At 35.1% G+C, this 16,957-nt stretch overlaps 1 protein-coding gene across 7 annotated transcripts in view; it reads left to right on the top strand.

Annotated features, from left to right (window-relative positions):
- Window positions 1-16,957, top strand: part of RELCH (RAB11 binding and LisH domain, coiled-coil and HEAT repeat containing) — an 82,865-nt gene that overhangs the window by 33,612 nt on the left and 32,296 nt on the right. For 5 of the 7 annotated variants that reach the window (XM_049823781.1, XM_049823778.1, XM_049823782.1 and 2 more), the window contains 3 exons: window positions 8,271-8,383; window positions 13,001-13,091; window positions 16,608-16,679. In XM_049823781.1, coding sequence (XP_049679738.1) covers window positions 8,271-8,383; window positions 13,001-13,091; window positions 16,608-16,679 — 276 coding nt within the window. Of the gene's footprint in view, window positions 1-5,507; window positions 5,633-8,270; window positions 8,384-13,000; window positions 13,092-16,607; window positions 16,680-16,957 lie in introns of those variants that run through there. The other 2 variants (XM_049823784.1, XM_049823783.1) reach the window with 2 other exon arrangements.

Raw genomic sequence — 16,957 nt, forward strand, 5'->3', positions numbered from 1 at the left:
TGTTATTGAAGATGGAAAAAAAATGACTGGTTTTGTATTGCTTCGTTGTAAATATTGCACACTACCAAATGTGTAAAAAATAAAAATCAGAAAATATATCAAACAAAAATTCAACGGCCTTATAGTTGACACCAAAATAAAGGGTTTGAAGTAGCATAGTTTGTTGAGTAAGTTTTAGTCCTTGTTGAGGGGACCTACAGTATGGTAGACTTAGTAGTGCGTTTTGCATAAGTTCATTTTAAGGCTTTGACAAATCCTCAAGAAATTTGTACTGATCCTATAATCTAAAATTTTATAACATATGACTAATTATCAGGAGTTGACATGGTGAGTTTGAGATGTACCACGTTTTGAAAGTCTCAAACTTTATAAAAGGGGCTTTTTTTCTGAGGGGGTGGGGGTGTTAACTGGGTGCTCTGGAAATGGTTCTGTTAATAGTCTTTCAGAATAATTCTGTGAATGTTCCTGGATCAGTGCTTAATTTCTGATTTCTTATTTCCTTTCCTTCCCTCTGCTTGGCAGGATGTGGTATTTTGGCTTCTGTTCACAGCTTGTAACATAATCTGTGTAGTGCATTTAATATTTCCATGACTTTTTAGGCTATTTCGTATTTACTTTGTTTTACAGTTCAAGTTACATTTGATTACGTGTATTTTTGCCTTGAACAGATCATCTGTTTCAATTTGATTCAAAAAGCCGCAAGTGAGAATTGTGTAACTGGATTGCATGGGATGCTTAACATTCCAATTGAAATTTGCTTTAAAAATAGCTTTTCTCAGTTACCACCCATTGCTATAACTATTATAATGTTCTTTCAGATGTAGTCATGGAATTTGAAGGAAAACTTGGGTAGACCATCTGTTAGTATTTATTAATATCAGTATTACGAAAAGCTAACCTAAGAACTGGACTCTTTTCAACAAGGTACAACTTTGGGTCTTGTCCAAAAACAACCTTATCATGAGAGAGTCTTAGCATAATTTTACAGACAAGTGGTGTAAAAATGTACCAAAACATCACTAATTTTAGAAAGATGTGTAACAGGCTCAGGTTGTAATGCAAAGTTATCACCAAAGTGAAATACATAGTAGCAGTATTTAAGAACTTACACTGTCAGTGTGTTAGATGTGAGAATTAAACATAATTTTGTAATGACTCCCTAAAGTATCTATCTTTTTTTCTTTGAGCATCCATCATGTTGAAATGGCTTGCAAAATCTTAAGCTGAAAACGTGGTATACATTTTCATTTTCCAGTAACTGGGTTTGTGGAGGTTGACAGTATCTCAGTAGGTATTGTCCTTTACCAGAGATTGAGAAGCCATTTCACCAATGCTTTTAACCCTTTTAAGGTCAGTAGCAGCCTGTCTGCCTTGGTAATAAGTGGTCCAGTAAATATTACAGTTGACAAGAGAATGATCAGTTAGTGTCAGCATGTCTGACGCGTTTCTGAAATTACGTTATTTTTCTGCATTGGTGCAGCTTTAATTGTTCTTCAATGTCTGTAGTTTAGGTTCCAATGGAAGATAAGAAAGAAGGAAAAATACAATATTGAGTAGGGTGGCTGAGGAGATAATTTTAGTTGTTTCTAAAAGAGCAGTTCAACTGGGTAAAATCAATAATGCATAATATAGGATAATTGCCCGAAAGCAATTCATAGTCATTAAAATTCCATGTATGAACATATAAATTTAATTTTGGTTTTTTCCCCAAGTGTCTAGTTTATCCTAACTGCTTGAAAACATGTGTGTCAATATTTAGATTTGTATGTGAATGCACCCACAAAGGAGATACTGCAAGCCAAATACTAATTCAAATGAACAGTAACAAAACTGTTAAAACCCTATTCTTCAAAAAAACCCCTTTGGCTGGGTATGCAGTCTGTGATAACGCAGATAAGCAGCCTGAGTTCATAAAATTTCATCTGCATTGGAATCTGCTTCCTCAATTGTGTTTTTATCACTTAAAACTAAAACACAGTTAATATTAAAAAAAAAATAAAAATCAGCCACCTTCTATCTGTCAAGAAGATAAAAAGATTCCTTTGGCTACAATGTAATTAGAGAAAAGCAATCTTCTAAAATTTTTGCAATAACTAATCAGTACCATACTGATTTCTCACTCTTTACAAGATGTAGAAATCAATATCTTTTTGTCAGGTAACATGAGTAACCTTGTTTGTATGTACAACTTCTGTGTTCTGCAGCAGTCCTTTAGCGGAGTTTGGGCCAGAGTAAACTTTTTGGCTTAATATCAGGATATTGTTACTCTTGCTCTTAATCAAGAAACACTTTTCCTTAATTATTTATACCTTTCATCTCACCTATTATTCCAGGGTTAGTTTCTGTAACTTTCATTTGTGTTACACAAACTTAGCAAAATCATGATAGTAATGGTTTACTAAATGTGCACCACTAAATTTTTATACTAAGAAACTGTTATTTATCTAGAGTTCAATATGTTAAGAGTAGAGTTTTGCTTTTATTTCTTTGTAAAGTTGAAGCAAAGGTAATGCTGAATCTTCAAACTCTGAACAGGTGCCATTCTTGACTCTGCTAGAAGAAAGTAACGCTGTAGATTGTTCACGTTAATGTGTAGTAACTATGCGTAGACATCACCAAGGCACTTTAATTCTCTGGCATTTTTTTGTAGGTAGCTGTCTCTTAAAACACAGTAGAGCTGAACATCTTATTACAGATTTTCATCTCAGTCTTACACTTTAAAAGCCATAAAATAATTGGCTTTGTTAAAAAATGTAAAAGAATGCTGTGTCAGAGCTTGGCAGTATATTTAAGTGGCTGTTTCCAGTGGCTGTGTCAAGCAAATGTCATTCTGGTTGGATATGGATAAAGGCATGTAAGTTGAGAGTTCCTCAGCATGAAAATTGTCAGCCATCAGTATCTTTAAATGACTGTTTCTATTTCACAGAATAGTGGAGAATAGAAAAATTTAAATGAACAATTAAAATACTTTCTGTTACTCTGTAAAACTTAGATTGTGGTAGGCTTTTATAGTGTTTCTGAAAAACAGGGGTAGTGTTGACCACAGCCTGTTTGCTGGTTCTCTCCTGGTTTGCATGGGGTGTTGGTTTTGGTTTGGGGACTTTTTTGTTTGGGTGTGGAGTTGCCCCCCACACATGAGACACACACATAAGCATTTTGTAATTTAAGTCCTTTAGTTTCCCTCTCTGGATATGAGGGGCTAGTGTAGTTTTCTTAGAATGAAATAGCTCAGTCTCACAGAGTATCCTTTTCAATGGTAGTCTGAAAGCTGATGTCTTTCAACACCATGTCTTTAAACATAACATAATTCATGGATTGAATTTAATGTTTATTAAAGGAGTTGGATTTAATGTTTATGAATTGAATTGCCAATTATTACTAGTTTTATATGCAGGTAAACAATAGATATAAACAAAGAAATACAAAGTTTTTTCATACCCATATCTGCATTGATTCTTATCTAAAAGCATCCTTTTGGGATCTACAAGAGGCTTAATTTGGATCCTGGAATAATAGTCTCATCCCATGAAATGTAATTATAGTTGTAATTTTAATATTAGTAAGATGGGTGGCACAAAGTTCTGAGTCATGTATTAATCCTATGATTAAATATTTTTTCATTTTGAAACTAAAAGAATGAATTCTGAACTTCAAATACCTTCTTGCACAAGAGACTCCTTATCAGTAGCTTGTTTAGTACCTGCACCTATTTCAGTTGCTGCAAATAAGATTATTTGATTTTATTTACTGGTTTTCAGAGGCTAAGTTACAGAAGAATTTTAACATAGCATTGTTTCACAATATAAATATTGACTATTAGAGAAGATTGAAAGGGCACATTTACAAAATCAATCATAATGTCATCCTGGTTTATATATTATGTTGTCAGCTGTTTGCCATATTATTACATAAATATTTGAAATAATAAAAAAGATTACTATCCTAAGCTATTGAAATAACTAGTCTTGACACTTAACACTAATTAACTTTATACTTTGAGATAATTATTTTGCTTATGAGTACTCCCAACAAAAAGACACTAATTGGTGAGAGAAACTAAGATGTAGAAGACTTTTGTCAGAACGTTAAACAAAAAAGTTATAACGAAGGCAACAACACAGAAAATTCCTTGCTACCTTGTAAGAAAATTGTCGAAAAAATAGACAAATGTTTGCTATAGGCTGCATTTAAAAAAACCCCAAACTTTAATATTTTGTTCTAATACTTTTAATATGTAGGAGGAACTGTTTTACCTATAGTTGAGGTGATACCAGTTACCATTAAAAAGCCACCTTCTTTTGACCACAATGAAGAGCTGCTCCATATGTAAATGTTGCCTTTATTGAGAACTTAAATCAGCTCAGATAGTGAATCCTGTTCAAAGATAATGGAACATGTTGTTGTAAGTTAGGGAGAAGTTGTCCAAAGGTACTATGATGAAAAAAAAAGGAATTTTTCTTTGGGTAGACCTATGTGGACAGTTAAGCAGAGGTAGAACAGAGAGAAGATGGGCTGTTTCAGTTCTCCTGTGCAATGCATTAGGTCAGCTTCATAGCTTTGTCCGTCATTCACCTGTATCTAGCCTATCTCACAGTAAAAACAAAATAGCTTTTTTCTCTCGATTCTACATCTGAGTATCTCACAGATATAAACTGCCTCAGATATGAACTTGCCTTTTCAGTAGTGGAGGTGAGACTTTGGACACATGATGTTTTATTTCATCAAGTTGCAAATGCTGCTGATGTTGTAATGGCAGTCTGCTTGGCATCTAATGGAAAAATAGTGTCATAGTTATGAAAGTCAATTCTCCTGGTATTGTTGACTAATACCAACAGGAACTAATCAGTTTTCCTAAGTCAGAGGCAAAAGGGAAAAGAGGGACTTGGGGATGAACAAGACAGTTAGGAAGGATCCCACATTAAATAGAGGGAAGGTGGGTGGTTTATTTAAAATTTATGTTCTTGCTTTATGACTATCAGCACCAGTGGTATTCCTTCCCAAGGAAGGCAGAGTGTTTCAAATAGCACTGGAAGTCCTCTCCTTGATTATTAATAATTATATACAGTCTCCATAACAATGTTATGAACCCTCCTCTTGAATTTAAACAGCCAAATGCTAATATTATTGTGTCTTATTGGAAAATTGCCACTTTCTACAGCACTTCTCTGCTTTTTTTGAGAATGAAAAATCTGAGATCTATTAAACAAGTCTACATCTAAGGTGTGGCCCTCAGCAACAGGAAGGAATGAGCTCAAACTTGCCTGTAGGTTGTTTTTTGTTCTTAATGATCCTGAATATCCCGAGAAGAATCTGTCCCCTTTTAAGTCTTTGGGAGACTTCACCTGACCTGGTTTGTCCATCTATGAGAGCAGTTTTGTTGTTCTTGTCCCACAGAAAGTCCCTTTCACCTCCAGTTTTACCCTCCTGTCCATTAAGTCTATAGGGAGCACATAAAACACTGTTCAAGACTTCTCACTGTTTCTCCACTCCCCTTAATAGAAGGAACTGTAGAAGCACTGATGCAGCGATGCAGAGAACACTCTCTTCTCCCATAGTATGCATGAAAGAATGTGACCAATGGACAAGAACAAACAGCTAATTCCGTCAGCTATATTAACCAGCTTTCTGCAAGGTAAAGAACCAGCCTTGTATCTGCCCCATGTTAATGGTGTTAGGTTACTCATTAGCCTTTCACACACAAGGTAGTAGTATCTAGGTGAATATTTGGAGGTGTTTTCCTTTCATACAGAGTCAGCTGGAAAAATCAACTTTGTTAACTTCCTTAAATTTGAAAAGAAGCTTTAAAAGAAAAAAAAAAGCTCATGACAGTGTTTGAAATCTAGCAGTAGCTCTGAGTGAGCAGTTGAGATTTTTGAGTAGGTACTCAAACATACTAGGAAAGTGAAGTCAGTGTGATGGTTTCAACAGATGAAACAAAAACACCAGATGATAAAAAAAAAAAATATACATGTCCCATTTCGTGGGGTATATTCTTTTTAAAAAAAAAAAAAAATCTTTATATGGAGTACTTAAGAATAATTGCAAGAGCAGTTGGATAAAGTGAACTCAGGGTAGATTTCAGAAAGGTAGATGTCAGTAAAGTAACACAGGCTTATTTTGATTTAAAGTTTTTTCCATGACCTATATTCTTTATGGTGAAGTTAGTAATTATGTTGTGTATCTACAAATTGCAGTCTGATTTCCTCTTTAAAAGGTCTTAGCTTAATGTGTAAGTAGTGGTATTTAGAGTGGCAAGGGGGGTATTTTTATAATATTTTTTCAAATCTTTTTGAGTTAAAACTGTTTGCAGAAGAGAAAATGCTTCTGTTAAGTACAAAAAAAAAAAGTTAAATAGAGTAAGCCTCTGCATTCTCAGAACTTTAAATGCATGAAACCTGAATGTTAGGTATACAAAAGATAAAATCTAACATGCAAATTCTAGAGGGAAAGTAGCTTTCAGCTGAAGAAAGTTATGTAGCTCTTACTGCGATGTAATTTGTAAAGTTTCTTCACAGGTTTTCAATTCACATTAATTTGCATTGTGCTACACTTACTTAAAAACAAAGCCCAAAAACTGGCTTAGTTTAAAATGTTGAGAAATAGAAATGTCCAAATTGTTCAAATTTATTTCTCATTTCTCCTTCTGTACTTTGAGATTTTTTAAGCAGTGAGTAGGATATTTCCACATCAATTCCTCTCTCTCATCATAAATTCCCTAATCTGTGCCATAATTGGGTTAAATATTGCCAAAAATATCTTCCAGAATGTTAAAATACATTTTAGGATGTGTCTCAGTCATCTTCAGGGGGGAAAAATAGCACGCCGAGTACAATGTTTGTAAAATGAAAACAAAAGCTTATCAGGAGTTGACTAGCTTAGGTAGTGCTCTAAAATAGAATATTGTTCTATGTTTAAAATAAACATAGTAATTGCTGTTCAGGAAAATACAAGTTGAGCAGCAAGGGCGTCTTTTAATACAAGTTGAGCAGCAAGGGCATCTTTTAATACAAGTTGAGCAGCAAGGGCGTCTTTAATGTTGTTTCCACATGTCCAGCTTGTTTAATAGGCTTACTCTTAAGATCATGACTAGGTGACTTTGAATGTCTGCAAGAAGAAATTGGTACCTCCCTGCACAGTTATTACAAATAACTATAGATTTTTCCGGGCTTTGTATAATCTTTCCTAGTTACTTCAGAAGTGTTTCCCACTGTCATCTGCTTATTTGTCATGGCTTATTAATTCAGAAAAAGCTTGTCTGCTGAAAGTGGTTCGAAAGTATGCGGCAGGTGGGAGGGGAAGTCTCCGGATTACTTGCCCATGTTTTCTCTGCAGACACGTAGGTTTGTCTTGTTCTTTTCCCCCGACCTCCCAGTGTGATGTTTCTTCCTCAGATATTAAATCATGTAGAAATTGTGTGTCTTCCAAATTCGATTGGATTAAAGGCTCACATCAACAAGGTCAAGGAAAGGGACTTCCAGTCCATGAAACGTTTAGAAACATTAGAAACATTTGTTTCTTCTGGGAATGAATACCATGAGGTTTGAAGGCATATTTAGAAAGAAGGTCGTCTTCACTATTGTAAACAGCCTTATATTTTCTTTCCATTAGTGTTTTACACAGTATTTTCTTGATAGTTTGTTCCTTAAGGGAATTGAATTCCTTTAAAAAGAAAATTCACCTTCAGATATTGCCTCTCTATTGGAAAAAAAACCCAAACCAACAAGCATTTAAAAAACACATGTAGTTCTCAGTCAACACAAAATAGAGGATATCTGTCTGCAGTCACCTTTACCAATGTATGTTTCTCAGTGCTTATTCAAACTTGTGCACAAAACTGCGTGCATGCTTAATTGGAAATTTTAATCTTTAACTCCATGGCATCAGAAATAGCTTTTTCTGTAGGAGCTTTGTTCCACAGATGTCTGTGGAGCCTGCCTCAGTTCAGTAGGTAGTGAAGACAATTTAAACCATGATTGTCCTCTAATTCTGGTTACAGGTGACCTGCATATGTTAATTGTAGTCTTTGCAGAGCTTTTTATTTTATGTGCTGGTTCTCCCCTGATCTTTCCTAGCAGGAAAATAATTCTAACCTTTGTAGACCTTCACTTTTTTCAGGTCACTTAATAAGAGATCAAGACTCTAAAAAATCTTCTCTAACTGTTTTGATGTTATGTGGCTAGATTTTTCTTCTTAGTTTATTTTGCCATTAATGAATATATGCCCAAAGCATTTTCACTTTGTTTGGTTTTCCCCTACCCACAACTTTTTAGGAATTGATCCCACTCATACTGTGTACAGCCTGCCTCCATCCTGAACCCAAAGAGAGAGATCAGCTTCTACACATACTGTTCAATTTGATCAAACGACCAGATGATGAGCAAAGGTGTGTTTGCGTTTGTGTGTTGCGGGACAACAAGGAACTTTTTTCTTTGTCAAAGAAGCAGAACTAATAGAAACTGGATATTATTGGATGATTTTAACCAAGTTTCACTTAGGCTGATATTTTGCTGGTATAGTGTTGACAAATTTGTGTGGACTTCAGGACTTTACATTTCCATGACCCGTACTTTCTAGTTACTGAAATGTAAGAATGTGCTTGGTAAGCTGTAGCGTAACATTTCAGTTCCTTTCCTGATTAAAGATGAACTGAAATGCTTTGTTAAAATGAGCTTTAAGATCATAATTCTTAGCAATGATTGATATAGAAATCAAACCAGCTTTTTTTAAACCTCTGTATTAGTTAGTGTATCTTAGTGATCTTTATGTAAGTTAACTACCATGTTTAGTTGGGGAAAATAGCATGAGAAAATAGTACTCTTCCTACTTGCAGTTCAGTACTATGGTAGCAATAAAAAAATTCAGAAGACTAAAGCAGTGATTTAGTTCTGACAAGTGTTAAGAGCTTTGTTTTATTTTGGTTAAGACTTTGAAACAAAGTATATTTTTTTATTTTGTTTTATAAATTTAGTTCTTCCTTAGTACGCAGGACATCTGACTATTTTTCTACTGATCTTGGTAAGAATATCCTTAAGGTTGAAAGACAGTACCCTAGCTGGTATGTTTCCTTCTCTAACTGTGAAAAGATTTTTCATTATCTTCATTAGAGGTGTTTTGTAAAGCATCTGTATCTATCATTGCTCTATTCTGTCTTCAGACAAAATAGGCATTATGAAATAGATGGAAAGCATACCTTTTGAAGATTCTCTGAAACTTAAGTGTTCTGGTGTCTTTCTAAATTGTTCCCATGGTAAAATTTAGAGATGAGGTACAATTGAAAGAGATGGCTTTGGAGACAAAAAAAAAGCATAAATAAATAAATAAAAGCAACTTGTAGCACAGTGGAATCATGCAGATTGAAATTAGAAAAAGATGCAGTCCTTGTTCTACTTTGGATTTATTAGAAATCTGCTTCTGAAACATCTACCGTTATCTAAAATATTTTTAATGTCCCATGCAGATTGAAGCTAAATTATTTTGTGGTTGAGAGGGGAAGGAAATTACATCTTGCTTGTAATCTCTTGTACTTAATTTGTCACAGGATTGGTGGCCTATCATGTAGATTTTTCATATGCCTGTTTAGCTGCAGATAGGTGTGTCTCTTCAGCAGCTGAGAAAGAAGGAAATCCAAGCTTCTTTTTCCTTGAAGTTGTTCATTCTTTGTTGTGAGGTAGAGATTTATACCTAAAAATAACTCATTTTCATCAGAAATTTGGGAAGAATATTCTGCCATAATCTCCAGGACAAAACTTGTATATATACAATATACATTTACACATGTAAAAATCATAATCTGTTTTAAAGGTGCAATAACACCTGACTGAAGAATAAGTAAAATTCCATCAAATAAAAGAGATTCTGAATACAAATTAGTTAGAAAACATATTCAGAATTTATTATTAGAATTCCAGTCATTTTTTTATACTTAAATATTTGTATGCTTGGGTTTTATCTAAAGAAGTTTAATATTTTAGCAGTCTTATGCAATACAAAGCAACCAAAGACATTCAGGTTTAGTCACCAGAACAATGGTATTATGTCATACATTAATTGTTTACCTTCTGCTATACTGTACACACCTACAGGATACATTAAAGTAGCAGTTGATAACAAGTTGACTTTTTTAATTTGTTAAATGCAAGAGACTGAAATGTGACATTACGTTTCTAATAATGAACCCATTAAAATAAGTATTTTACTTTAAATATTTGACCTTGTAAAGTATGTTAACAATTAGGCAGAAAGCCTGTATTCTTGCACGTGAGAGGCTTTTTGGTGCATGCAGATATAGCATATTGCCACAGTCTTGTATACTAACGTTATCTATAATAAGGCCACTTTTATCATCAAGGCTTTGCCCATTATTGTACTGTTCAACTTTTCAAAATGTCTATCAAATTCTTTTCTGCAAAGGAACAAATATGTGTTAGCTTTACTTAAACTTCTTATTGGACAATTATCTTGGTTTTGGAAGCTAAGGAGCCGTGAAGAAGTCAGATTAACGTTGGGGTCTTTTAGGACAAGGTTACAACATAGTTCAAAATGTGAACTCTTTAAGATTTCCAAGTAATGTGCCCGGAAGCAGCACTCTTAATGAAAAGAAGCTAGAATGCATTAAACTTAGTGTATCTAGTATGACTTTCCATCAGTCATATGATACTACCTCTTACAGAACATACATAACTTGCTGACATATTAAGGAAAACTCTAGTTTTTTGATATAACCTTTAGGTGTGACAAAAGAACCTTGAACTGTGTAATACAAGATTGAATTGCTTACCAGTGCATGCAGTCACTTTCTAAAACCTCTAGAAAGACTTTAGAAGTGTTAAAATATGTCTGTTTTACTCTAACTTCTGCCTTGTTCCTCTAGTTTGATTCTTGATTTCACTTTGGTTTCTGTACTGATGAAGCAAACTAGTGCTCTGCTGAATCATACTGATTTGCTTTACGTTCCCGCCTAAGTGATCATAAGTGCATAACCTGGAGAGAGCTCTTTGAGGAAAGCTTTCCTAGCATCTTGTTAACAGAAGAGATCATTAGGACAATCAGTAGAAAGTTTTTCCCATATCCAGCCTAGACTGCAATTTTTGCAACAGCTTAGTGTTAACATTTTTGTTTCATTGACCTGTTGTTGAGATCCTTACAACCTTTCCTTCCCCCCAAATACCTAATGACTGTTGTCATATACTTTTAAGATGGTTACAGTAAAATATTAAAACATTATTAGTTAATATTTTTGCAATATCTTAAATTTTCCTACTTGATAGGCAAGGTAAAAGAACATCTGAGTTAATTTTGAGATTTCATGGAACTTTTTTGAGAAGGTTTGATTATTTTTTTTAAAAAAATGACATTTTGGTTTTCCCCATTTCTAATGCAGATGATTTCAAGTGATTACTGTATTCTGCTATTTGATTCTTTTAATATCTTATAAAAGTATATCCTGTTGCCCAGTTCTGTGATTAGGTGCAGTGTGTAGAACCAAAGACAGGCATTCAAATAACTAATTTGTTTCTTGTAGAACTCAGAATTACCACAGGCTTTTGTCTCCATATTGCTATCACCTATCAGCTGTTGATTTTATTGAGTCTTATGTAATCATTGCATTTTTGTTTTCCCCAACCTTTACCTTGATCAAAAGTCTAGTTCTCTGTATGTGGTAGAGAGGAAAAAACCCAAACACCACAACACAAAACCAAAGAGCTTGCTCAGATTGTTGGCCTAAAGAATGCTGGGGTAAAAAAAAATCTTTTTAAGAGACTATTTCTCCTTGAAAAGATCTTCAAAGTGAATGAGTCTTTTTTTTGATGGAGTATATTGTATAACTGGTTAAGAAATAACCAGCAGAATCTCTGCCTTTCAACCTTAAGGGCATATTATTAGCTGCAGTAAATATTAAGGAGTTTAGACATGACACTAAAATGGTAACAAATTAATTCTGGCTTACTTTCCACAAAGTAATAATGAACAAATTCTCAGTAGTGTCCTAATCTTACTGTGGAGGTGATAAAAATAGTGTCTCATGTCCATGCAGTATTGTTTGAAACTGGTTACTTAAGTGTTGATTTAGACACTAAAAGTAAATAGAACTGGTGACTTGTATGTGAAGTTGGTACCATTTCAATCCTATTAACAGGAGAAATAGTTAGAAGTAAAATATCTTGGCAAGATAAACACTCTTTAAATAGAAGTTTATCCAAATGATAGTTAAGTACAATTTTATTGAAATTTTAAATATATAATCTGTGCCTATGAAATTGATGGAACAAGAAGGATTTCTTGCAAACTTTGAGGAAAGTTAAAAAATGCAAGAATATAAATACAAGTGACTCAGGTGATTGTAAATACTACTGATTGATTAATTGCTTCCCTTTTATAAAGGGCTTTAGAAGATTTCTGACACAAGGAAAATCCGGTATTTTGGGAGAGATGACAGTAGCTTTCATGTTAGAATGTTGCAAAACCATGTCATGAAACATTAAATCTCACAAATGCTTCTAAATAAAAGCAATGTGTGTACTTACTTGACTAAAATACTGGTATTATGATAGTAAAAAGTAATTTAGATCCTTCTACTGCTTGATGAGTCATAGTATTCAGTACTAAGAATTAAATGAGAGATTTAGTCAGAGATTCCCAATCTCAGACATTAGGAAGTCACAGATTCCCAAATCAGAGATTCTCAGGCTCTGGTTCACTGAGTTTGGGATCTGCAAGTTTCTGGAAAAGGCATATTAAATAGAAAACAAGATAGAATCATAGAATAGTTTGGTTTGGAAGAGATCTTTAAAGGTCATCTAGTCCAATCCTCCCTACAATGAGCAGCAACAATAGTGGCTTTCAATTTAAGATTTAGCCTTTAAGTCAGTGTGTATGGTGTGAAATTTTGACTGTAGACAATTGCCTGTTGCCTGACAGCATCTGCTTTTCCTGTAAAGAATATATTCTATATATTATAGAACTTTATAAACAGATTAAATCTTTAAATTTATGTTTTCAGACAGATGATACTAACTGGGTGTGTGGCATTTGCCCGACACGTTGGACCAACACGTGTAGAAGCTGAGCTTTTACCACAGTGTTGGGAACAGGTAACTGACTATTTTGTGCTTTACACTGGAAAATTAGTTAACAATTCATAAATGTTGAATTTTATTTGCTTGTGGGGAGGTTGTTTTGGTTTTGTGTTTTAATGAATGGCAGTTCAAGTATTTTTCAGAAAGCTACTTGAATGTTCTTTGTGCTTATTATATATTTTTTATATATAACATTAAAAAGAACTCAGAAGCAGAAAATTTGTCAAAGACTATCTGGAGATTCTAGTTACCTGCATACATCTGTTGTTTTGAAATGTAGATATGCACATGCTCATCATCAGTGTTGCCTAACCTATTGCCAGGTAGGTGCCTTTGTAGCTTGTACTGTAATTTCCAGGCTGTTGGAAATCCATTTTCTTTCAAAGATTTCATTCACTGATTTTTATATTGTTTTAAGTCCCTGGAGCAGTGTCCACACTTCAGCTAGTTTAAATTCTTAAACAGAAAACTAAAGATGAAAGTAGTCGGAAGTAAATCCCCTGTAGGTGGGCATGATTTTACACCTGTAAGATCAGCCTGAAGTTTACATGTGACTTCTAGAATCACAGTGACCTTTTCCACAGATATTCTGAATTAATGGAAATAACTGCACAAGCAAACTGAAATGCTCTTACTGTTTCATCTGAGGCATAGAAACAGAACAACATGAGTTCATGTGAAAATGCATGGTATTTTCCTACCATAATGAAGAAAAGGGAGTTCATAATTGCCTAAAAGACAGTGAATAACTAAGCCATGACAGAGTGATAATGCTTGCTTTGATGGCACAGTCTTTCTGGTCTGATAATTGTCTACTGTTTCTTGCATAACACAGCCATCTGTGTTTCACAGTAAAGTCCGAGCTTTAATAGTCTTAATGCTTTCTGACAGTAGAAGTACGTATTACATGCAGCATTTGTGCTTGTATGTATGACTGATGTATCTACTTTTTAAATGAAAGACTCATAGCAGTAGTAGTTGAACACAAAATAAAGCACATTTTGTTCTTTTAGTCCTCGTGAAATTTAAACAGTGTGTTAAAAAAAACCAGTTTCACCTCAGTAAGAGCACATCTTCATCATACCAGTTTCTTGCTAATTGCTGATGCAAAAGAGAAACAAGTCCAACTGTTACAGTACAGCATGTCAGGCTGCCAAGCCATATGTCATCATGCATTTATTTAATGCAGTTTGCCAGACTTTGTTTGCAGTACTGAAACCAGGTCATTATTTTCTCTGGCAAAATACCAGCTGAATCTCACTGTCACAAGACTGAGTTTGTAGAAGGAACTCAAAAATACACATAATTTTCTACCTTTTCTCAGTAGATGCTTTAGTCATGAAAGCATTCATGCAGTTGGTATCCAACTAAAACCTATTTACAGATGCAAAGGACTGGGCCCTCAGAAGATTCAGCGTTTTCATCCACACATTCTGGAGCTCAGCATTATCAGGCTAGCCTTTGCAATCTTTCTACCTGCTCTTTGCAAGTAGAAATTGGTGGCTGGCTCATCTGAGTTGAGATCAAGGCTCTGTGAATGCTAAAAGTTCCCTCAGAACTAGTGATCTGTTAATTAGCTTCCAGAATTGTACTACTGCTTATTTACTAAAGACGAAAGGAAAAGAAATGGTAATAAACATTTTACAGTTTAAGTTTCCAAGGGCTGATAATCTTCCCTGAACACAAACTTTGTGGAAATTTGTGTCGTTTTTCCTCCAGTGTGTCAGTATGTCTTCACGATATTAGGGGTGATATTTATATTGCCTTGCCAGTACATGTAAACCAGTTGCAACTAGTCTTTGCTGTTTCCCTCAGGTAGGCGGAGCTCCAGAAGGCAAAGTGTATCTCTGTTACCAGCAGGGAATTTGCATGTGGAAGGATGGCACATAAGTCAAAGATATTATAGGTATTAAAGTAGCCTGTTGTGTGCCCATAATGTTTCTCATCTATGAAACATCCATACTTCCAAAAAATATTGCAGGTGCCCTACTGATGAATGCAAAATAATGATAGACACACTCAAAGAACATTCTCCCATGCTTGAGACTTCGGTTTAGTCCTGAGGCTCATGATTTGTTCATTTGAGTCTCTTTCAAATGATCTTTGCCACACTTCAGTCTTGAGAGTTCTTCGTGATTTCAGATCAGAATAGTGAGAAAGTTGAAGACATTAATACTACATCAGTGGTCGGGTACCATCGTTCAGTATGCTGTGGAAATAAAGTTGAGGTGTCTAAAGTTGATTTATTACTACGTCTTCATCTGTAGTTTCTCTTAAGCCAGTAGAATTGAGAGAATCACAGAATGGCTGAGGTTGGAAATGACCTTTGAACATCTTGTAGTCCAAGCCCCCCGCTTAAAACAGAGTCAACGAGAGCAGGTTGCTCAAGACCAAGTCCAGTCTGGTTTTGAATATTTCTGAGGATGGAGGGTCTGTAACATCTCTGGGCAATGTGTTCCAAGGTTTGGCCACCCTTACAGTAAAACAGAATTCCCTGTATTTCATTTCCTCTTGTCCTCTCATTGGGCACCTCTGTGTTCTTTACCTCCACATGGGTTTTAGGGACTGTGGACTATTGAAGGCAAGTCTTCCCAGTAAAGACTGAGACAAAGAAGGCAGTGAGTACCTTGGTCTTTTCTGTGGTGAGATGGTTGTCTTACCAAGGCTGTACACTGCAGAGCAAGAGAGAAATAGTTGCACCACATGTATATCCTATTTTATCTGACAGGATCAAACTATTCACATTTCCCTCTCACCATTTTACCCTAAATTTTTTTATTCACAAAGTATATTGCAACATACCACATGTTTCATTTTACAACCATTACAGGCCATTAAAGCTGACTCCGCCAGGATGCAAACTTTCCAAAGTGTCAATATTAAATTTGTAAAGCAGAATTTTCGAATGGCCTTTGAGTGGAAAGGGGAGGTAGCACAGGATCAAGAGGTTCTTGGGAATAGGACCAGTTTTCAGTCACATTTTAGAGGTGTGTCATGTTTATGCTGGACTTGAGAGCAGAACTTCAATAGCATGCAAGTACTTTTTGACTTGGTACATATGTCTTCTTGACCCCAGTTGCTCAGCAAGACCCAGGCAGCTGTGCTATGCTACACTGCTTGCCTCAGAGCACTAGGGGGCACTTGTGGAGTTCTTAGAGGAGCGGTGCTCCTGAAGGGCTACACAAGGCAAAGTATTTCATGACATGCCAGCTCAGAAGTTGTTTTTCAGAGTACAGCAGTCTGTGTGCCGCTTTCCACCATTCTTTTTGCTGCATATACATACATGCTGCTCCGGTTTTTCTCTTATTACAAGCTCCATTTTATAGGACAGCTAGAGAAGGTTGTATCTGCCTTGCCTTTATGCCTCAGTGCAAGAATTTGAGACTGCTTAGTACCCATATACAACTTCTATGGGCACAGTCAATGTTTATCTAAGAGGTGCAGACGTATCCCTCCGTTGCAGTTCATTCTAACCACATTTTGAATATTGGTTACTGCAAAACAAATAGCCATTCTGTTTCTTTTTACCAGATTAACCACAAATACCCAGAGAGACGGCTACTGGTAGCGGAATCATGTGGAGCTCTAGCACCTTACCTTCCAGTAGGTATTAATACTGAAACATCCTCCCAAGTGTGTATGTTTTGCCTGGACAGTTAAATTGTCTTGTACTTTGTATCACATACGTGAGATCCCATAAATCACGTTAAGGAGGAGATAGCTTTTTATAAAGGAATACAGGTCAATCTATCTACAAAATGTATTTAAAAACAGTATGTTATGAAAAAAAATCATCTTTGTTTCAGTAGAGATGATGCAAAGATAATTAGGACCAATTAAGGAAATGATCTCTTAAAAAATAATTGGCACCCAATAATAGA

This window comes from Accipiter gentilis, chromosome 20, assembly GCF_929443795.1.
Source record: "Accipiter gentilis chromosome 20, bAccGen1.1, whole genome shotgun sequence".
Lineage (NCBI taxonomy): Eukaryota > Metazoa > Chordata > Aves > Accipitriformes > Accipitridae > Astur > Astur gentilis.